The sequence below is a fragment of the Camelina sativa genome, chromosome 18, assembly GCF_000633955.1.
Source record: "Camelina sativa cultivar DH55 chromosome 18, Cs, whole genome shotgun sequence".
NCBI lineage: Eukaryota > Viridiplantae > Streptophyta > Magnoliopsida > Brassicales > Brassicaceae > Camelina > Camelina sativa.
In genome coordinates, this window is record NC_025702.1 from 3,295,862 (window position 1) to 3,318,516 (window position 22,655).

At 36.2% G+C, this 22,655-nt stretch overlaps 4 protein-coding genes across 8 annotated transcripts; 1 reads left to right on the plus strand and 3 right to left on the minus strand.

Annotated features, from left to right (window-relative positions):
* On the minus strand, positions 1,252-1,947 carry LOC104760422 (pentatricopeptide repeat-containing protein At1g63070, mitochondrial-like). The gene is made up of 2 exons (XM_010483343.2): positions 1,732-1,947; positions 1,252-1,653 (listed from the first exon to the last, which is right to left on the minus strand). The coding sequence occupies exons 1-2, from the start codon at positions 1,945-1,947 to the stop codon at positions 1,300-1,302; spliced, it is 570 nt and encodes a 189-aa protein (XP_010481645.1). The 3' UTR covers positions 1,252-1,299.
* LOC104763101 (pentatricopeptide repeat-containing protein At1g62590-like) lies at positions 2,156-3,201 on the minus strand. The gene is made up of 2 exons (XM_010486515.1): positions 2,861-3,201; positions 2,156-2,699 (listed from the first exon to the last, which is right to left on the minus strand). The coding sequence occupies exons 1-2, from the start codon at positions 3,199-3,201 to the stop codon at positions 2,156-2,158; spliced, it is 885 nt and encodes a 294-aa protein (XP_010484817.1).
* LOC104760423 (transcription termination factor MTEF18, mitochondrial-like) lies at positions 3,470-6,925 on the plus strand. Of its 5 annotated transcripts, XM_010483347.1 has the most exons (4): positions 3,470-3,591; positions 3,702-5,275; positions 6,112-6,289; positions 6,373-6,925. In XM_010483347.1, exons 2-3 carry the CDS (start codon positions 3,708-3,710, stop codon positions 6,278-6,280), a joined length of 1,737 nt encoding a protein of 578 aa, XP_010481649.1. In that variant the 5' UTR covers positions 3,470-3,591; positions 3,702-3,707; the 3' UTR covers positions 6,281-6,289; positions 6,373-6,925. The 5 variants fall into 5 exon arrangements, with proteins under 5 accessions (XP_010481649.1, XP_010481647.1, XP_010481648.1 ...); XM_010483345.1 differs by having other exon boundaries at positions 6,112-6,925; XM_010483346.1 differs by lacking the exons at positions 6,112-6,289; positions 6,373-6,925 and adding an exon at positions 5,537-6,089 and having other exon boundaries at positions 3,702-5,453.
* On the minus strand, positions 7,281-10,062 carry LOC104760425 (regulatory protein NPR3-like). Its single transcript, XM_010483349.1, has 4 exons — positions 8,905-10,062; positions 8,049-8,796; positions 7,773-7,973; positions 7,281-7,686 (listed from the first exon to the last, which is right to left on the minus strand). Exons 1-4 carry the CDS (start codon positions 9,436-9,438, stop codon positions 7,430-7,432), a joined length of 1,740 nt encoding a protein of 579 aa, XP_010481651.1. The 5' UTR covers positions 9,439-10,062; the 3' UTR covers positions 7,281-7,429.

Here is a 22,655-nt window from a genome sequence, read left to right on the forward strand (position 1 = left end):
TTAAATGGTTTATTAATAGGAATATAAGATGAAGAAGAAAAAGTAGTTTTGTCAAATTTCTTCTTGGGGTTTGATGTTTTTCCCAGTTTTTCTTGCTAAGCTTTTAAGCTATTACTCCGGTTTTTATAATCTAATTCAATTGATGACCAATATATAGTATAGAAAAAGAACATATTACAGCTAAACAAAATTAGTAATTAACTCTGTTTCCACTACACGATCAAATTCGAAACCAGACAAGAGTATTTCAGATTACAATCACAAAATACTTTTGCATTATGATGAAAGAGAAAAAGAGATATAACAATCAATAAACCTACTTAAGAAAAAGAAAACAATGAAACGATTTGAACTTACATAAAACAAACATCAATTGAAGTCTTAAATCTTCATGGTAGGAACGAGCTTCTCAGACTTTGAAGACTATTGTTGTCTCAACAAGTGTGTCTGGATCATTTTGGGATTGGACGATTAAGATTTTGTTTCATATTTTTACTAACAGACCGGTTCACTCTGACTTCTATACGGATTGGTACTTTGGTTTTGTATTATACATATGTCACTACTACATTCGGATAAACAACTCTTGCTAACCATCAAAACAAAACATATCATTGTGGATACAAAACAAATGTCATCATCTTACGACTTCCACTGGAGTACTACGAAACTATTTCTGAGGATCTTGATCACAAGCGCACTCTTCTCTAGAATCACATCTTCCTCGATATGCTTTCTTAAAACACTTTCGTCATCCTCAGAGAGAATAGTCAGAGAGCAAATAACCATATTCCCTTGAAAGCCGCATCTATGAGGTAAATTAAGTTTTCATGTTGCTTATTTCTTAACGGATGTTCTCATGTTTACGGGCTGGCAGATAGATATGTGGTTACAGTTTTGTATAAGCTTCGCGAACATTACTGTATTGATACACTAATCTTTATTACTTTTGTTTTTGTTCCTCACCTCCCGTGTGAATTTATTGTGAACTGCATAGCTTTTATTTAACTCATATTGAATTGGTTACACCATTTTTTGGTGGTCTTATAGGAGATAATCGTGGAATTCTGTAAGCTGATAAGATGCTAATGGTGTGTGGCCTGACCAATATAGCGTGGACTTGGAGTGTTCTGAATTTTCTCTACTATCAATTTTTCAACAAAAAAGCAAGTACCTGTCATACTTTATAATCAAGTCAGATTTTATAGTGATCAGATATTACAACAACTTCTCATTTGAACAGAAGCGAAAACGTCAAATTCACCTCACAGATTTTCTCTCGAGATTTATGAAACTGTTTTAGGAAAGCATATCGAGGAAGCTTTTGTCCAATCTCCCATCATGTAACATATTAGTGACCAAGCCAAAGTTCGAAGTATCTCCAGCAAACCCGCAACTTCTCATTTCGTTGATGAGTTCTGCTGGTGCGGCTAGTTCACCATCTCTAAGGTGCGCCCTAATCAACGTATTATAGGTGCCACTATTTGGGAGAATCCCATCTTCTTTCATTTTTCTGAACAAGGCATCCGCTTCTTGCATTAAGCTTTTCCTACATAATCTTGAGATCATTGTTGTGTAGGTTACAACATTAGGCTTCACTCCTTTAAGGCTGAGGCTACAAAATAAATCCCACGCTTCTCCCACCTTACCAGCGTTGCACATCCCATCAATCATAGTAGTATATGTAATAATATTAAGTTCCATTTTACTCTTTTGCATGTCCTTGAATATGACCAATGCTGTCTCTAGCTTCCCGTTATTACAAAGCCCATCTAATAAGATGTTGTACGTCATAAGACTGGCAGGCACACGATCAGAAACCATCTGTTTGAATACCATTTGGGCAGAATCACAGTCGCCAGCCTGAAAAAAACCTTGGATAAGAGTGGTGTAAGTGACTGTGTTGCCAACCAATCCCCTTTGAGACATCTCGTGGAAGAGTTGCATACCTTCTTCTACTCTCTTAGAATTACAGAACCCCTTTATGAGAGTAGTATATGTCACTACATTTGGGAGGCAATCCTTGCTAACCATGAATTCAAACATATGCTTAGCCTTGTCTAGGAGATCGTGCATGCAAAACCCATTGATCAATGAATTGTAAGTGAAAATATCAGGGTCTATGGACCATTGGATCATCTCCTTGTACAACTTTTCAGCCTCTAAAAGTTTCCCCGTCTTTCCCAAACGCATCTATCAATGCGCTGAAAGTGACTACATTAAGGTTGATTTTCTTTTCAATCATATCACTCAGGAGTCGAGAGGCATCACTCGATTTTCCGTAATTAGAAAGGCAACTTATGAGGGAGCTGTAGGTAACAACAGTGGCTCTAACTCCTTTGCTTTCCATTTTGTTGAACAGGTTGAGTGCATCATTCACATGTTTGTATTTGCAGAGACCATCGATGACTGTGTTGTAGATTACAACATCAGCCTCTATCTTTCCTTGTTCCATGTTCTTGAGAAGATGTAAAGCCAAATCAATATCACCTCTCTTACATAATCCATTTACTACCGTACCATAAGTAACCAGATTTGGTAGACATCCTTTCTCAGCCATCCGGTCAACTAAAGCCACTGCTTCTGAAGCTTTGTTGTGAAGAAAAAGGCCATGGATAAGAGTGTTAAATGTAACAGTATTAGGTTGATGATATCCCAGTTCCACAATTTGATCAACCAAAGCTACGACATCAGAAATCCTATTTCCGTGACAGAAGCCATTGAGCAGAGAGTTAAGTGTGGCAATGCTGGGCTCATAGCCGAGTTTCACCATCTTCCCCAAAATTGCTAAAGCAAGAGAGAGTTGAGAGGAGTGGCAGAAACAACAATTTATGAGAATATTGTATGTATGTATAAAGACTGTGTGAAATCCCCAGCTTTTTGCATCTGCTCGCCCATAGAGATGACAGCATCTAACTTGTTCATCTTAGCAATTCCACTCAACAGTTTACTGAACTCAATGATTGAAGGAAAGGGACGAGACTTGACCATCTCACTGAACAGATCAACAGCATCGTCTAATTTAATATCACTCAGCCCATTTCTCAATTTCTCTCTATAATCATAACTATGACCAGAAAAATCTCTTCGTCCCCAGCAAAGATCAAAGGTAGAAGGAGCGGTTCTAGGATTACCTTTCCCCTGAAGATTCCGGCGAACAAATCTCTTCGCCGTCGACGCAATCGCAAACAATCTCCTCATCTTCAGGCTTTTGATATAATCTGGGGTTTCAATTTTTTTTTTTTGTTTTGAACGGGATATACGCTGGCTGATATATCTACATTCTACAAACAAACAAAAAAAACAATTGCACTACTCTATAGAAATCAAATAGCAAATTTGAAGTAAATCACTCAATTAAATTATGAATCAACCACTATGAGAAGATTTTAAGAACCCAAAAAAAAAACACACATACATACATTTTGGTCAATATTAGGAAGACTTCAGGGACCAACTAGTAATTTATTTCCTTCGGTCGCCTGAAAATCACAAACGGTACGGAAGGTTTAGGTTCTGAGCGATGGCACCTTTACAAAATCAGGAGAAGATGGAGGATTCAATCGCTTTAATATAATCCGTAATTTCCTGGTAAATTTCAATTCTTTCGATGATGATTTGTTAAAGAAAGATCACTATTTTTCCTCTGGGTTTTAGGATTGGTGTGTTTGATATACCTCTCTTTTACCTTAATTTGTTAGGTTGCAATGATGTTTCCCAGATTCTTGAAAAATATAGAAAGAATTGCTCAATTCAATGCTCATAAAAACCAGGTTTCATGGTCCAAACTTTATAATGTTTACAGTACAGTGAGATGTTATCAGAATGGTAGATTTGTCTGTTCTTCACGGCATTGGTCTCAGTCACCAACAAGGGTTTTCGGGAATCGGGTTTCTAAAGCTATGAAGAACGAAGCTCAAAAAGCTCTCTTTGATTACTTGCATCATACTAGAACTCTTAGTTTTGTTGATGCAGAGCATATAAGTAAGAATTCTCCTAGCTTTGTTTTGAGTTTGTTGTCCAAGATTGATGATACTCGTAAAGAGGATATATCCCGTTCGTTGGCCAAGTTTTTTAGGTACAATCCCATCAACGAGTTTGAACCATTTCTCGAGAGTTTGGGTTTGCGTCCATCTGAGATTTCACGTTTCCTTCAGCGTGACTTGGTGCTTTTGAGTGATGATGGTGTCATGTTTGTGAACTTTCATGTTCTTTGCTATTATGGGATTCCTCGTGGCAAGATTGGTCGAATGTATAAAGAAGCAAGAGAGATTTTTGGATACGAGAATGGAGTTTTGGCTTCGAAACTTGAAGCTTATGAGAGCTTGGTTCTTAGTAAGACTACAGTTATTAAGGTTGTTACTTGTTGCCCGTTGCTTCTTGTTGGTGGCATTGATGGTGAGTTTGTTTCTGTGGTGAATAAGTTGAAGGGATTAAACATAGGATGTGACTGGCTTGCTCGTTGTTTGTCTGATAGGAAAACATATAACTGGCGCCGGATTCTTGAGACAATGGAGCTTCTTGATAAGGTTGGGTTTAAAGAGGAAAAGTTGAGTAGTGTTTTGAAAGCTTATCCAGATTTGGTGAGTGAAACTTCTGGCAATAAAGCTTATATTGTGTTTGAAAAGCTCCATAAAGTACTTGGACTTGAGATGAATGAAATCGATAAGTTAGTGATAGACAACCCAGAGATGCTATTAGAGAAATCTGTAAAAAGAATTTTGGAGGCGATGAAGTTCTTGAGATGTATCAAAATGGAAAAGCAGTTTATCGTTAGTTTTTTACTGTGTCACATGAAGCTTATCTGTTCATCATCTCTGATAGGACCTAGAGCTGTTTGGAATAGATCGAGAATCGGAAGAGACGAGTTATGTCACATTATAAAGGGAGAGCCTTTGGAATTGTTCAGTTTAGCTTGTAAAATCAATAATAGTAGGATTGAGCTTGTATCACTGGATTCAAGGAATGCAGAGAAGATGGCATTCTTGTTGAAGCTAGGGTATATAGAGAATTCTGATGAGATGGTGAGGGCTCTGAAAAAGTTCCAGGGGAGGGGAGATGAGCTACAGGAGAGATTTGATTGTTTTGTGAAAGCTGGTTTGGACTATAATGTTGTTACTCAGCTAGTTAAGCGGGCTCCTCATATACTTAACCGGCCGAAAGATATCATTGAAAAGAAGATCAATATGCTAACAGATTATTTGGGTTATCCAATTGAATCCCTGATAGAGTCCCCAACATATTTGTCTTATAGTATGGAGAGAATACATCAGAGGTTCTCAATGTACATTTGGTTGAGGAAAAGAGATGCAGTCATACCGAGGCTGACACTAGGCTCTATTGTTGGTATTTCTAATACATTGTTTGTGTCATACTTTGTCCGTACCCACCCTGAAGGTCCAGCTACTTGGGAAAATATAAAGAAAGCATCTTATCTGAAGTGAAGTTAACTGGTCAGTTCAATTATGTAACCTAAACTTCAATCTGGTGCAGATGTTTGTTGATCTATAACATTGTCTCATTGCTGTGCTCACAGTCAGTGACTTCAGTCTGGCATTTTTCAGTGCGGTGGGGAGGATCAGAGAATATATCGATAAATAACTCTATTCATCAGTATAGTGATATGAATTCCAACAAATGGAGAAGGAAGGACTTGGAGAAAGCTGAAAGAACAGAGACTCTCCATAATGTTCATACGCTATATTGAACTCAGTGAAGTGATTCTTAGACGGGACTGAGCAGATTGATAAATGGAAAGGCAGTCCTTCAACGATGCAACTTGAAATGCTTTCTTTGTTGATGGAGACAGTATTGGTCAGACAAGCCCCGACCCTATATACCAAAGAGATCAGCTAAGATCTACTTACTGGGACATATCTGTGACAGTTCTATTCAAAAATGCATTATTACAGGGAACAAATGGGTTTTTGTCCTTTACTCTTAGCCACCAGTTGTTATGAACCACTTTATTGCTTGAAAATTAAGAAAAATATGTATGCTTAGCTCCCTCTTAACCCTAATTCTCTCTAGGAGATTAAGGTTAATTCTTGGGGCTTCCCTTCTCATTAATCAATAAAGACCATTATATAGGCCTTGATNAATACATCAGAGGTTCTCAATGTACATTTGGTTGAGGAAAAGAGATGCAGTCATACCGAGGCTGACACTAGGCTCTATTGTTGGTATTTCTAATACATTGTTTGTGTCATACTTTGTCCGTACCCACCCTGAAGGTCCAGCTACTTGGGAAAATATAAAGAAAGCATCTTATCTGAAGTGAAGTTAACTGGTCAGTTCAATTATGTAACCTAAACTTCAATCTGGTGCAGATGTTTGTTGATCTATAACATTGTCTCATTGCTGTGCTCACAGTCAGTGACTTCAGTCTGGCATTTTTCAGTGCGGTGGGGAGGATCAGAGAATATATCGATAAATAACTCTATTCATCAGTATAGTGATATGAATTCCAACAAATGGAGAAGGAAGGACTTGGAGAAAGCTGAAAGAACAGAGACTCTCCATAATGTTCATACGCTATATTGAACTCAGTGAAGTGATTCTTAGACGGGACTGAGCAGATTGATAAATGGAAAGGCAGTCCTTCAACGATGCAACTTGAAATGCTTTCTTTGTTGATGGAGACAGTATTGGTCAGACAAGCCCCGACCCTATATACCAAAGAGATCAGCTAAGATCTACTTACTGGGACATATCTGTGACAGTTCTATTCAAAAATGCATTATTACAGGGAACAAATGGGTTTTTGTCCTTTACTCTTAGCCACCAGTTGTTATGAACCACTTTATTGCTTGAAAATTAAGAAAAATATGTATGCTTAGCTCCCTCTTAACCCTAATTCTCTCTAGGAGATTAAGGTTAATTCTTGGGGCTTCCCTTCTCATTAATCAATAAAGACCATTATATAGGCCTTGATACAACTTAGTTAAAACCCTAGTAGAATATAGTAAATACTTTAACATAGAATGGAAATTATGAAAACCAAATTCATAAACTAAAGCACCAAAACTATTTAAATAAAATATCCTAAATGGTGGCCTAATCAACCTAACCATAGTCTTGTATCACCAGTCTTATCGCCTGTAACTATGTAAAGATGGCTATGACAAATGATCATGTTTTTTTCCTGCTTTTTTTTGTGAAGTGTGTTAGTCTGTTCAAGTGTCAGGCATCTGAGAAGTTTTTGTAAAGTACCTAAATATTATATCTTTGTATAGAAAACAAAAGATTGCATATGGTTAGAATGGTCTGGGTTAATCAGCACTCCTAATCTTACTGCTTTACATTTAACTATCTCTTTATTAAAACTGAACCTAAAGCATCTGTATATAAACTGACCCAAAAAGAAGAACCTTTTTAAGAAAGATATCTAATTACATTTAACTTATGGTGCAGATTCATGTTGTGTTCTTCAGATGTCTTTTATGGAAGAAGAAGGAGAAGATGAAGCAGAAAGACAAGAACGTGCAATCTTAGACTCTTTGTCTTTGCTATACGCCTTTTGCACATCATCCTTAAGCTCTCTATACCTCATTCTCTTCAATCTTCTTTCTTGTGTAGATCCCTTCTCGATACGTAAATCATCGAGGATGTCTTCGTCTATGTACTCATCCATGTACCTATCTAGAACCTCTGAACCATATGGAAAAAATCTCCGACCAGTCTCAACTGCATCGTGTAATGGTTAATGAAGTTAGTCAATATAAAAAGAGCAGCAGAAGAAGAAGAAGAAGAGTAACGCACAAAAAGCTAACCTGTTTTCATCAGAGCCTCCATACGGGTAAGAAGTCTTTTGGTTAGCATATGAGGTGTTTCATTTAAATCAACCTGACTCAAGTTTCCCGTTAACCCATTCGAAGGCGGTGGTAGACCTGTGAACTCACTTGTACCTTCTACATTACCAATGTCCATAGCCACTTTAGCTTCCGTTGGAAAGAACAACTGAGCAAGCCCCACTGCAAAAGGTTGTGATGCTTTAACAAAAATATCGTAAAGATAACAGAACAATTTAATAACCTTCAGTCATTTACCTCTCTTTTCTAGGTACAACAATCTCATTTGGAGATCTTCAGGCATAGAAAGGGAACACATTGGTGTATCAAGAACCATAGGCTTCTTCCTGATTTCTCTTTCCAATATATCAATGCATAACCGTGCTTTACTAGATTCACGCCCTTTCGCTGTTTTGGTTTGATAGTCCTTTGGGTTTGTCAGTCTTCTCAATATATTAACCGCACTGCGTCCATCAGAAGTGAAGTCAGATGCATTGGCGCCTTTTTCGATAAGTGATATAATGATCGATGGCTCTCTACGCATTGCAGCAAAATGAAGAACAGTGTAACCCCGGGAGTTCCTGTGATTTACATCACCCATACCAAGAGCAAGAATCTCAGCAACAACTTTTGGATCACTATACACCACGGAGTAATGCAGACCATTGGCTTGATCTAGAGTGATATCTGATTCAGTTAAAAGAAGCTTCACAAGCTCAACATCATCTGAATCCAACGCCTTGAGAATTTTTCCGATTCTCCCAAGCAATTTCTCTGAAACCTTGGTCTCTCCTCCGTCTTGTGGAGACTTGAATCGAATCTGTTTAATCTTCTCTGCTACTTCGAAAGGAACCTCTTTTTCGATACAGAACCTGTAAAGATCTGACCTCGCCACTCTCTCGATACACTGATCAAGTAAGTCAGTCAAGTTACAATTGAAAGCAACCATAAGAATGGGAAGAACATTCTCAACAAGGGTCTTCTCCACAAAGTTACAAAGCCGGCGCTGCAAACACACAAACATAAAGAAGCACAAACCTTTTAGCTCTCATTGAGGTCCTTAAATCAAGAAACAAAGAGAGACAGAGAGAAACAAAGATGATTTTCACCACACCTGGAAAGACGAAACTAGCTCAGGCACTTGGAGAATAGATGAAGCATACATCAACTGAACAACAAAATCAATGGCGGGTCGACAAGAGTCATGAGCACAAACTGGATCAACACAAGTCGAAGCCTCCAAAGGAAATGGCTTTAATCTGCCAGTGTAGATATAACTCAACAAGTACAAGAAAGCATCATGACCAACAGCTCCATAAGGCAACATCTCTTTCAACTGGTACTTTGGTTTCTCAGTTTTGGAAATTTTCTTTTCTTTCTTGAACAATTCTTGGAAAAACTTACTTCTTGCAGCTAAAATGCATCTATGAACACCAACAGGAACACCATCAACAATGACCTCGGCATCGCTGTAATCACAATCCGGATTACTCAGAAGCTGCTCAAGATTGGAGCTGAGTTTGCTTAGACTAACAACTTCAGGATTCGAAGCTGAGCTTGATGGGAAATGATTAGACCCAATAGAACCGTAAGAGAAATGAGAAGATGTGAAACTCAAAGATGATGATGGCTCAGTCAAAGTAGCCATTCTTTTTTCTTGCAGAATTATCAATCAAAAGCTCTGCTTTTGTGGTTGCATGGAGGATCAAAGATCACACAAGTCTCAAGATACAAAAGCCCTAAATTCACATTTCTAATAGGGAAATAACCAAACCCAGAACCAAAAGGGTGAAAATTGTGAACTTGGAGAACTGAGTTATCAAACTATAGAAACAAAATTGAATTTTTCAGACAGAACATTACTCTGAATCAATGTCCTGACCTAACCAGAGAGTCAGAAGGAAAGGTGAAAACTTTGGAGAAAGAATCACACAAAATTGGGAGAAACCAACAAAAAAGAAAAGAAAAAAACCCTATAAAGAATCTGAGAAAACGAAGGAATTAGAGACTGAGATCTGCACAATCGTAAAAAGATAAGATCAGAGGAGAAGGCAAAAGTTATATGGAAGAAAGAACCAAATTGAGATCTATCAAAAGAAAAAAAGGAAAAAAAGATAGAGAATTTTGAGGAAAAGTCAAGCAAGGAAGTGATATATAAAAGATGATGAAATTGAGAACAAACAAAGACACAACAGGTGCAACTGATGGTGAAAGAAAGAGACAGCTTCAATGTGAAGATGAGGAAGGAAGGAAACAAACTATATAATATACATACTAATCTCTTACATTATTAATTAATAATGTGACTTTAAGCATTTAGATTAAAAACATGGTCTAATATATAAACAAAGACTTGACAAATAGAAAACAAAGACTAGAAAGAAAAATACGTGTGTGGTGCCAAAGGTTCTCCGTGTATCATGACGCCACACACTAACATTTTCTACAATTTTTCTCTAATTTTAATATAGTTTTTGTTTTTTTTTAATGTAAAAACATTAAAACTTAAATCTAGTTTAAGTTTAAAATTTGTAACAAACAATCCGACACTTTCTATTTAAAAATGTTCGTTGTTTTTATAAAAGGCTTATTTTTCACAATAGTTAACTACTAATTTAAAACAAAAGTGAAATTTTTTTTTTGACAATTTTGGGATTTTGTCATAGATTTTTTTAATCATTGTTTTGTATGATGTGAAAGCATTTTTAGTTTTAAGTTGACCAATAAACTAGTGACTAAATATGAAATCAAATCAGATCCACTCTACATTTTAAACTCCCAGAATCTTTTATTCTTATAAAATTATTGTTATATAATGATTTATGGTTGACGTGTAGTTTTAAATAAATAGAGTTTAAAATTCTGAATTCACAAATTACATGAAAAATATATATGATAAATCTAAAAAAAAAAAAATCAAAGGTTTGCATGATAATAATATATTCAGAGAAAAAAACTTGTCCTTTATTAGTTTAACGAAACTAGAAAATTAGAAAAAATATTATTTGATTCACTGTGTTGTACATGCAAACTATTCAAAACTTTTAGCATATAGTAAGTTTAATGATTTTATGCATTCTCGTAGATTATCAATTTTTCTTTTTAATTTAAATTAATTAAGATATAAATTAGTTTATCGATTAAAACTAAATGATTAAAATATAAGAAAATTTATTAGAAACGCTTTTTTGGAAATATCTCTTTTCAAAAATACTATTTTTGATTATTTTCATTTTTATATTTTTTTATGTAAGTACAAATTTCTTTAGAATTTTTTTAAAAAAATTTAATTTCTCTACTAGTAAGATTAGGAATTAGTAGTTTCTAAGAAAAAAGTTACATAATATTATAGTTTAAGTTCGGCTTTCAATATGCATGGGTCTATGGATCCCAATTTTTTTATATATATAAAGACAAAGGAATATATGACTAATAATAATAAATAAAGTTCTAATGATTATGCTAATTGCCGTCACTAAACATGCTTAAGTCAAGAAAAATAATATTAAGAAAGAGCCGTCACAGTTGGTGACGGAAGGAACTGACGCAAGCAAAAATGCGAACGGCATATGAATGATGTCGGCTTGTGGGTTGGATTTGCTGTGATATGATTACGTATTGAACAACGTCACTTTTTCTTTTCGCGAAAAAAAAAAAAGTTAGATAAAATCGTGATTACTAATACTTTTTATTTTTGTAGGTACGTAGTGTGGTCGGACTCTATTAAATTTCATAATAATATTGTGATGACCAAAGTCATTCTTTCATGTGCCCCTATACTATAGTTCCAAATTTCAAGACATGTAATGTTTTTAAGATTGAATAGTATATGAAAGAGCGACAACTATTGAATTAATTTATAAGAAAAGAAAGAAAGTTTTTTTGAGAGGGTAACTTAACGAAGTGGTTAAAACTTAAAAGTCTCTTCAACTATTGAATTATTTTCTTTCTATACATTGGAATACAACTTTTTTTTGATAGAGGACAAGGAGGCAAAGGCTTCCTTACTATTTATTCGTGACAAAAAAAAAATTACAATCAAACATGGCGCAGAAACACAGTTCCGGTAGCATCATCCTTGACAAACGATTCCACAAAACTCAGAGCTGTCCCTAACCAATAAAGAAAATCATAGTTGGCTAATCCATCAGCTAGATGATTAGCTTCCCTATAAATGTGTTTAATCCGGAATAACCAGTCCCTTGAGATGAAGCCATGGTACAAGCGTAAGAAATCCCACAACTAATTTTAAATCTACCTCCAGTTCAAGTCGTGACACCCTCTGCTCCCAAGCAATATGGAGACCGTAATACACTCCCCACAACTCTGCTAAAGGCGCAGAACAAATACCGATATTCAAAGCAAAACCACCGCACCATTGTCCCATTCTATCTCGCAGCACTCCCCCAGCTGTGGCGATTCCAGGGTTTCCATGTGATGCCCCATCAGTATATAGCTTTACCCATCCGTCAGCTGGCGGTTGCCAACATATCAACTGTTCTACCCGATCTTCTCCATGATTTCCTACCTGAGCAACCCTATGAGCAGAGGCCACTTCCTTTGCCATGTCTTTAACAAACTTCACTTTATCTCTGCACTAACTTACCTCACCAAAAATGTGCGAACACCTCCATTTCCAAGCCCACCAAACACCAATAGCAAAGAGCGTAGCCCATGATAACTTTGTCCCGCCCTCAGTCAGGCCCAGATTTCCATAAAACCATTTATACAACATGCTAGTAAAGAAAGAGCCTCTATGCCGTCGTGGTACAATCTTTACCCACAGTCCAGCAATGGTCGGGCAATCACACAGAATGTGCATAATAGTCTCCATTCCTCCTCTACATACCTGACAAACACATGTATCCCCCAAGTGGCATCGATTCCTCTCCATATTCTTCATGATAGCCTGGTAACTCACAAGCCACAAGAAACAGCGAATCCTCTATGGGACTAAGACGTGCCAAATTCGTTGAAAAAAGCTAGACATATTCAGCTACAACTTTACACCTCTTTACTAGTTTTTTTTTTCTCTTTTTAAACTGAATATTTGAAATGTTCATGCTCGTGACACCATTTAAGTTTAAATCCGTATAATACTTGTTTGAAATGTTTTTTCTTAATAAATTAATTTTATTTTAAACTTATCTATATCATTTAAAAGGTAAACATAGTGTAAATCTAAATTATATTCAATATAAAAATAATTTTAAAAATTATATAGATGAAAATTTAAACATATTGTATTTATCTGTTCATATATTTTTCCTTTTCATGACTTTATAAATTACCAATCACAGCCTATGTAATAATTTTTAGTCATAAAATACTTATTTTATTTTAAACATAAAATTTATAACTTAGTTTGAACTGCTTACAACATTTTAATTAAAAAAATTCCTACCAACCCATTTAAATGTACACCTCTTTTGTATGGGAATATGGAATACATGAGTTTAAGCGTAGCAACACTCGTAATATATCTATATATATAAAGTTCTCTTTTCTCGTTTTTCATGGTGCCACGTTAGCAATTTTTTCTTTTAATTTAGGCCAAATATTTCTAACTAAACCACTAAAGATTTTCTTCCTTTTGGTCCAACTCACTTAGGGTATTGGTTTCGGATTTAAAGAGAATTTTAATGACTTTAAAAAAAGTAGAAAATGAAGGATTCTAAGAGATTGTTAGAAAGTTTTTTAAAATCTTGCTGATTTATTTTTCCTAATCTTGCAAAATCTTTCATAAAATCTTTCACAATCTTTTCTATTTGATGAAAGAGTTTTCATGACTTTTGGTATGAAGGAAATGATATAAAATCCTAAACCAATAACATAATATTTGAATTCATTAACAATCCAAGATTCTTTTGTTTTACTTGAATAACATAAAACTTTTAATGACTTTATAAAACTCTTAATCCAATAACACTATATTTATCAAGATTTTAAATAACTTTTTACAAATCCACAACTAATAACACCAAATTTTAAAAGAGTTTTAAAAAGTCTTGATTGAATAACAACATATTTTACAAAACTTTTAAAGTCATTAAAATTCTCTTTAAATCCCAAACCAATACCCCCCTTAAGGCTCAGATGATTATTAACACATATTGTATATCCATATTTGTTATTTGCCTTAATAACACATCTGTTTCCATGAATCTCCACCTCGCCGTATTTGTATCTCCAACTTCAAACATCTCTCTCCTCCTTCATTCTCTATATATGGCATTTCACCATCTAAAGTTTCAACACATACAATTCAATTCAAATTTCTCCACTCCTCCACATTCTTACATTGCCTTTCATGTCTTCCATCCCTATTGTAACAACTAAGTTATAACGGAAATTTGTGTCGTTCAATGCGCTCTCAACTAATGTACATCCCACTATTTCTTTCTTTGATTGTCGTAAGTCATACTCTTATATAATGCTATCACTTGCAATTTTAGGCTCCTCAACTTTTACTTTGGCTTGCAATTCCATTCTGACAAATATGAATTTCACTTTTATTTTATTCGCTCACCTAAAAACTGGCCGTCTTAACCAACAGATCGTCGAAAGAATGCTCTGTTTCTAGCCTGCCCACAATGATCGTCGAAAGAATGAATTCCACTTTCAAAATTTGACAATGTAATCGAGACCCAAAAAAAACATCCCCGCAACATTTAAAATAAAACCAACAATATTACTATTACAAAATCAACAAATTCCTCTACAAATAACAAAAAGAAAAAAAAAGCAAAACATATAAAATCCATCAATACACCATTCACATCCAAACCACCCAATCACTTACGCGCCAAACCAAAGTAAACTCACAATTAACTTCGACCACATATCATATAGTTAAATTAACAATCAAAGGAACACATCACTTCAGTTCACACATATGTAGCCCGAAATCACCAGTAGAGCACCAATTCCAGCTACGGATTGGAAGCAAAGACAAGAGCAGCCAAAAATGCGTGAAACAGAGACGGAATCGCGAACCATATATTTGGTGATTGAAAACGTAGTAGAAGTGTCCAAATCAGAGTTGCATGCGTGATTATGTTGTGTACTCTGAAATATGGTTTTCTGCAGGGCGGCTCAAGTTTTCCTTGGACCTTGTGCAAATTTTATTTTATTTTATATAGAGGTCATATTTGTAGTTTTTAAAAATTGAGAGTGTTTTTTTGTCAAAATATCAAATGTTAAGGGCCTAAAACCTTATATTTAAAAAAAAAAATTGACATGGTGCAAAAGCACCTCTGGCAACATTTAAAATAAAACCAACAATATTTCCACTTACAAATATTTTTGCACCTCTCGCAACATTAAAAATAAAACCAACAATATTTCCTCTTACAAATATTTTTGCACCTCGCACCACCCCATTGTCGAAAGAATGAATTCCACTTTCAAAATTTGACAATGTAATCGAGACCCCAAAAAAAATATGCACCTTTTACGTCTACACCCACACATCAACCTATACTATACAAATTAGAAACTAAATTTCTCTAATAAGACTAAAACAATAACTCAACCGATTATGTAAACAAACACAACCTCAGATAGATTTAGAAAAAAAACTATTCCCTCAAATTATAGTTAATGTAAAAAAAAAACCAACTTTAAAAAATGGTAAACACTAATTAATAACAAACAAACCAATGAACCACAAAATAAATAAAAAACCAAAAAGAACAACCAAATTTACATAACAAAAGAAAAAAAAAACAAATCAATCCTAAATAAACCCAAATATAACTGCGCAGGCAACAAACTATTTATATTAAAAAAAGGATGAGTGGAAAGCAAACTTGACTTGACTGAAAAAAAAAAAACTGGACTTGACTGAAACAATAAAAAACCAAGTTTGTAAATTTCCATGCAAATATATGTACGGCGAACTTTTTGTTTTGCTGTGGAAAGAGAAGACAAAATTAATGACCAAAAGAAAAAAGATATAGAAGAAAAATACAGTAGCTAGAAAAATTGTTTTAACGATGAAACATCCCAATGGAGCGGTGGATGGATGATGGATCAGTGTCGGACCTGTCGGTGATGCTTCAGCTGAGAACGCGGACTAAAAACAGTATTCAGTCTTAAAAGTCTCCTTCTTGTAACTCTTTTAAAATCATAACGAATAATTTGGATACATTAAAATGGTCTTGAAAAATATGTAACATGAGTTTGAATTTCCATGCAAATTTGTAAAATGTTCATATTTGAATTTTTCGTCCATTAAAATAGACTTGTCGTGGCTTGGACCTCGTCCGTTTACTTTCTCGCAGTTAAATCATATTCCTATGTAAACTATATTCTAAGGAGTTGGGTCATGTTTGCCAAAAAAAAAGAAAAAAAAGGAGTTGGGTCGTCATATTCTTACACAAGTCATGACGAAAACAGTTGGACCCTATTTCACGTGAATTAGAGTTAAAGACGGTGACCTCAAGGTAATCTCTATTCACAATTTGCAGAAATATTTTAGATAAGGTCCTGTTGAGTTTTCGATGGTTATCTCAAGGTATCTCGCCCTCCATTTATAAAAAAAAATTACCGTCTATGATTGCCAATAGAGATTTTCTTGTTCTTTCCTTATTACTACGACTGAATACCAATAAATTTTACCTCGCATTCTTCTTGGATCCTCCATATAATTTTCGAATAATTCGTTTATTTTTTTTCCAAACATTTGTCAACAACTCGATCGATTTAATGAAACTATTTCCAATTAGTGGCGAAGGCGGAACAAAAGTTTCATAAGGGTCAAATGCAAAATTAAAATTTTATGGGGGTCAATTTTTAGTTTTCAATGGGATCAATTTACAAAAACAACTAAAACTAAACTAGGTTTAGAAAATCCATGGGACTCCATGGACCCATGGTTATACCCTACCTTTGTTACTATCTCCAACTTATTTTTGTTCCTTTCAAATCTCATCGATTTGTAGATTACCATTCCATTTGAATAGGCCTGTGTATTTTAACCGAATCCGAAACCCGAATCCAACCCGAAATAGGCAGTTCGGTTCGAATTCGGATGGTATTAAATACCCGATCGGATTTAGTTTCTTTGAAATTCAGATACTCGATCGGGTTTGACTTATATTTTCGGGTTAAGTGGGTTTGACTTATTTTTTCCTTTCTCAATCAACAGAATCCATAACTGTTTTAATTTTTTCATTACCCAAATTAATTTTACTAGAAACATGACAAACAAATCTACAAAAAAAAAGTGATAGTTTGTGGGTTTGAAGAGTTAGTGAGGTTGAAAGATAAATATGAATCATATCATATAATTTGCTATAGATGTTGTTAGATTTGGTAGAGGATTTTTTGAAGGATTTGATTCTTAAAGTGGTGGTCATGGATGAACAAATCTAGAGTCTTTGGCTAAAGAAGAGAGAGATGAGGAAGAAGGAGGTAGAAAGTAATTTTTTTTTTTTTCATGACAGAAAGAAAAGAATATTTTTTTTTATGAATTCGGGTTACCCGAAACTATCCGAATCCGAAAACACATGATCTGAACCCGACCCGATATTATAAAATACCTGATCGGGTTTTATATCTCCACATCCGAAAATCTGAACACCCGAATATCAAATCTTAATTTGAAGTGTTGGATTGGTAGTCTTGTCACTAAAGTAGAAAGTAACATCTGGAGAATGTGTTTGTTAACAGTAGAAATGAAGATAGTTGTAGTTTTGCAGCAAATGCATATCATAGTTCGGCGTAATAACTTATAACGAGATTTCAGGTACATACGGTTGTTTGATTTTATGATCACTTCGCAAACCAAATTTAAACTTCCTCAACCAATGATCTACTATCCCTAAATGTCAACAACTATAAAGAAATTAAAATAATTGACATTTGGTGAATTTTCATAAAGTTATTAAACACAATCTAATCATTTCAGAATTAGTAGAATGCAATTGAAAAGTCAAGTTATAATGTAACTTAAATGTGAAACAAAATAAATATATGGACAGGGAAAAGTAATTTGTACTCAAGACAATACATCTCAAACTTGTCTAGAAAAGACTTCGAGGACTTTAAACAACAAAAATAATAACACGGGTGAATGCGGAAAATAAAATAAGCACTACTGTTTCACATTAAATATTGAGGATATGATTATTGATTCCAAATGAAACTGTAAATTATGTATAACAGTGTCATTTTTGTCTATTTTAGAAACTATATATTCAAGTACATATATAAAATATATCTTATCTTGCAACGAATTAGTAAGTCAGTAATTCTCAAACAGTCCACTCAAATTGAATCCCTAAAAAGACTTGAAATTACCGTTCACCTTTCAGCTATATATACTCTTTATATCGTCATTCAGGGAATATACAAACGTTTTAAACCAATAGGCTAAGAAATGTTTCCTCACACGAGCTCGAATCATTCTTGTTTAAACATCCACGTCTCTTTAGTCTTTACACCACTCTTGTAGTAGTATTTCTCTTAAAGAAAAGAAGATTTTGTCACTAAATGAAAAAGTCTATAAAACTAGACTTAGAGAAAATCAATGGATAGCCTACCAAAAAAAAAAAATCAATGGGTTCTTCCCATTTGGTCTGGCCCAGTTTCGATACACCAAGTTTAAAATAGATTTTGATTAGTTGGATTTAGGATTGTTTGTGGACAAAAACTTGAACCAGAACCGACAAGACCGCTTTCGGTTTCGGTGTTTGCCATTTTACACTGTTGTGCTTTTATATAGCTGGACTCGTAAATTTGTTTGGTTTCACTTTTGACCCAAAAAGGTAATTCGAATACCCAAAAAGGTAAAAACTATTTTTTTTTTTTTTTATCAACAACAAAACAAAAAAGGCTTAAATTCATTGAGACATGACATCATTTATATAGGTAATAAGATGTGCTTTGGAACGAACACGTCGTGCTACATTATCTGCTTTACCATTTTGTGCATATGGAATTAAAAGCAAAGAGAAGGAAGAGACTTCCTCCTTATCTTCCTGAATGTCCTCCAAATAAGTCGCAAACGCTGGCCACTCTGAAGGTGAAGACACCATCTTCACTAAGTCGAAGCAGTCGGTAAAGAAAACAACATCCTGATTATCCGCCCATATCATACAACACATCACCCAAACGAGAGTTTCGACATCTGCATGAAGCGGGGAGAGACTACGACGAAGATTGGCTGCCCCCATAGTAGGAACCCCCCTCAGTGGAGGAGAACAAAACCAACATTGGCCTGCATACGGATCTGTCGCTTTCTAGGGGCCATCTACAAAACATACAAAACGGGTTGGATATCTATCCCATATGAAACCACTACCACCGCCAGGGATTACCCTGGGAACCGAAGGGACCGGCTCAACCACCTCCTCTAGCTGTGCCAAGAACCAAGATTTGGATTCATCCTCAACTATCCGCAAAATCGCTTCTGGATGATCCAGGTTTCTAAAAAATTATCATTTCGTGCTTTCCAAAGATACTACAAAACCCATGGATAAATCTATGGGGTTGGTGTCTCCAAGAAACGCCAAAAAAGAAAATCCATATTCGTCTAGACCGACTCCGAAGGAAAAACCCCTGGTCTCGTCGGAAACTGAGATAAGGCCCACACATGGCGTGCCGGTGGACATTCAAACAGAACATGATTAAGAGTCTCTTCCTGAGCTCCACAGAGCGCACACTGGATATCACAATCCAAACCATGCCGTCGAAGATTAGTGGTAACTGCCATACACCCGGTAATCACTTGCCACATGAAATGCCTAATCTTAGGGGGACACCTAACATTCCAGACAAAAGCCTGTAGTTCTGTAATATGTGAACCAATGACTTTCCCCGGGAACCAATCACCTTTTTCTGTTGTAAAATATTGCACCCAGGTTTAAATGTATATTTATCCATTTTTGTGAAATGTCAGCCCAACAAGTCTGGCGAATCCGACCGTCTTATAGGTAAGGCCGAAATGATGGCGACATCTTTCGGCTCAAAAGTGGCCGTAAGTTGAGCCATGTTCCAGGATTTGGTGTTCCTGTCGACGAAAGATTTAACTCGAAGCAAAGGATCTAGAGGCAACCCAATGCTTAATGCTGGTCTCGGGGATTGAGCAGGGATCCATGGATCATTCCAAACCAAAATTGAATCGCCGGAACCTACTCGTTTAATGAGTCCTTTATGAACCAGAGATCGAGCATAAACTATACTCCGCCAACCATAAGATGGGGAGTAAGACTTTATTGGATCCAAAGGATCTGAATATCTATAATATCGACCTTTAAAGACCCGAGCAAAAAGAGAATTTGGGACTGTAATCAACCGCTAGAGTTGCCTGGCAAGCAACGCAATATTACAGTCATCGAAACATCGAAATCCCAATCCTCCGTCCAGCTTGCTGAAACACAACATGTCCCACGCCACCCAATGTAACCCCCACGACTCCCCTGACGAAATCCACTAAAAGTTAGAAATTGCACTCGTTAATTTCCTAGTGACAGTTTTCGGAAGTCGAAAGCAAGACATTACAAAAGTAGGAACCGCTATGGCCACCGACTTTATCATAACCTCTTTTCCACCTTTGGACAGAAGCCGAGCAGGCCACCCACCAGCCCGCGCTTGTAATCGTTCATGTACGAAGGAAAATATTTTCGTCTTAGATTCACCTAAACTCTCTGAAATGCCTAAGTAGGAGCTCATGCCACCTAGATTCGTAATCCCCAGGATCCCCTTAATCACGTCTCTTAGAGTAGCATCTACCGTGTGAGCAAATTGAACCGATGACTTCTGAAAATTAATCTGTTGTCCTGAAACCCGCTCGTATTTCTTAAGGATCCCTAGGATAACCTCACATTGTTCCTTTGAAGCACGACAGAAAAAACACTGTCATCCGCAAACAACAAATAGGAAATCGCCGGACATGCAGTCGACATTCGAATCCCTGTAATAAGCTTAGCCTCCTCCGCCTTGCAGAAATTGGCGATAAGCTCCTCTATGCAGAGAATAAAAAGATATGGCGACAAAGGGTCCCCCTGACGAAGGCCCCGACGAGGCACAATGGAACCATGTGGTTGCCCATTAAGTAAGACTTTATATTGAACCGACGACACACACCACATACTCCAAGTTATCCGTTTCTCGCAGAAACCAAACTTCCGAAGTAAATGCTCAATAAAAGGCCATTCCACCGGATATATGTTTTACTCATGTTCGTTTAATAGCCATAAACTTCCCTTTGCATGAGGAGTTAGTTTGTTGCCCGTGGAACATCTCTTGAGCAATCAAAATATTATCAGAGATTAGCCAACCTTCTACAAAGGCCGACTGCATAAAGGAATTGACCACCTTTGGAATAAGGCAAATGTTTGTCATATTCAACCGCTTGTCAAAAATTTCCTCCTGCATAAAGGAATTGACCAAAATGACCAAATCCGACTTAACAGTTGCTCACGCCTTCTGATAAAACAAAGCAGTCATCCCATCCGGACCCGGAGCCTTATCCGGGTGCATCATGAACAAAACCTCCATGACCTCATTTCGGTGACCTCCTTAGTTAGGAAATCATTTATATCCCCCGTGATCACAGAACAAACCTCAGCTAAAGCCTTTAGAAACCCTGAGGGATCCGAAGATGTAAATAAACCCTCAAAAGAAGATACCACAATATTTTGGATAGTAACCTCCTCCGTAGACCAATTACAAGCCTCATCGTGGAGGCCAATAATCTGATTTCTGGCCCGACGTTGCTTCGTCTGAGCATGAAAATAGCTAGTATTTTGATGCCCAACCTTCATCCAATGACTCCTACTCTTCTGATACTAATAAATCTTCTCATCTCGATATGCCTCTCTCAGACTCCACATCAACGCCGCAATCTCTTCAACCGTACTGGCATAATTTGTTTGAGCCGCCGCTAACCTAATTTTCAACTCTTCAATTGTTTCCCGTCCATAGGGCTTATGCTCTTTTCTCCACCAAGATATCATTGCACGACAAGTAATAATCTTATCGACCACAATGGACGTTGTCGCGCCCGACTCAGACCCCAACCCGAAGCAATTGCCCCGAGCAAACCTTCTTTGTCCAACCACCGTCTATCAAACCGGAACACACTCTTACCCCGTCGTACCTTATTATCAAGAGAAGCTAAAACCGGTTTTGTGATCGGATGCAATCATCGACAGATATTCTGTGAAAGAGTTACTAAACATGTCATGCCACTCCTCATTAGCTAAGACCCTATCTAGGCGGCACCTAATCGGCTTCTTGTCACGCCAACTTCTCCAGTAAAGGCTATCCCCAATAGAGAAGAACTCAAGTAAACCAAAATTCCGAATCATCGTATTAAAAGGTACAAAGGAAGAAGCATGACACAACTTCCCCCCGCGTTTTTCATGATTACCTTTTATTTCATTAAAATCACTAATTAAAAACCAGGGTGAATTCCTGTTTAGACCAATTCTCGTTAACCGTTCCCACACCACATCCCGGTTCTTAGGTACCGGGTCACCATAAATGAAAGACAAATAATAGTGTTGTCCTTTGAAATCGACTTCCACATCAGTTAATCTATTGGATTCAAATAAAACTGAAATATTATAAGTATTATTATAAAATAGTGCTAAACCGCCACTACAACCAACATGCTCAACTGTTTTTAAATATGAATAACCAAAATGACCAACAAAAGGTTCTAAATCCCTGAGATATCCAATAGTCGCTTTATTACCCAAACCGTGACAATTCCAGCTAAGAATCTTCATTTATCAGCTTTTGGAAAAGGTGGTTTTGTGTCACCCATTGCCTCCTTCTCCACCACCTGTGGCTTAGGATTGTTAGGTGATACTAAGATTTTTGTGTCTCCTAGCAGGTTCAATTAACCTTATA

Coding starts and splice junctions, on each gene's coding strand:
- LOC104760422 (XM_010483343.2), bottom strand. CDS start 1,947: ATGCAACTCTTCCACGAGATGTCTCAAAGGGGATTGGTTGGCAACACA. Junction 1,654..1,731: donor AGCTAGAGACAGCATTGGTC/ATATTCAAGGAC, acceptor GGGATGTGCAAC/GCTGGTAAGGTGGGAGAAGC.
- LOC104763101 (XM_010486515.1), bottom strand. CDS start 3,201: ATGAGGAGATTGTTTGCGATTGCGTCGACGGCGAAGAGATTTGTTCGC. Junction 2,700..2,860: donor AAAGCTGGGGATTTCACACA/GTCTTTATACAT, acceptor TCACGGAAATAG/GATTTCTGATGTCGTAGCTT.
- LOC104760423 (XM_010483345.1), top strand. CDS start 3,708: ATGATGTTTCCCAGATTCTTGAAAAATATAGAAAGAATTGCTCAATTC. Junction 5,276..6,111: donor ATGGAGAGAATACATCAGAG/GTTCTCAATGTA, acceptor AATACATCAGAG/GTTCTCAATGTACATTTGGT.
- LOC104760425 (XM_010483349.1), bottom strand. CDS start 9,438: ATGGCTACTTTGACTGAGCCATCATCATCTTTGAGTTTCACATCTTCT. Junction 7,974..8,048: donor GTTGTACCTAGAAAAGAGAG/GTAAATGACTGA, acceptor AACCTTTTGCAG/TGGGGCTTGCTCAGTTGTTC. Junction 7,687..7,772: donor GGAGGCTCTGATGAAAACAG/GTTAGCTTTTTG, acceptor TACACGATGCAG/TTGAGACTGGTCGGAGATTT.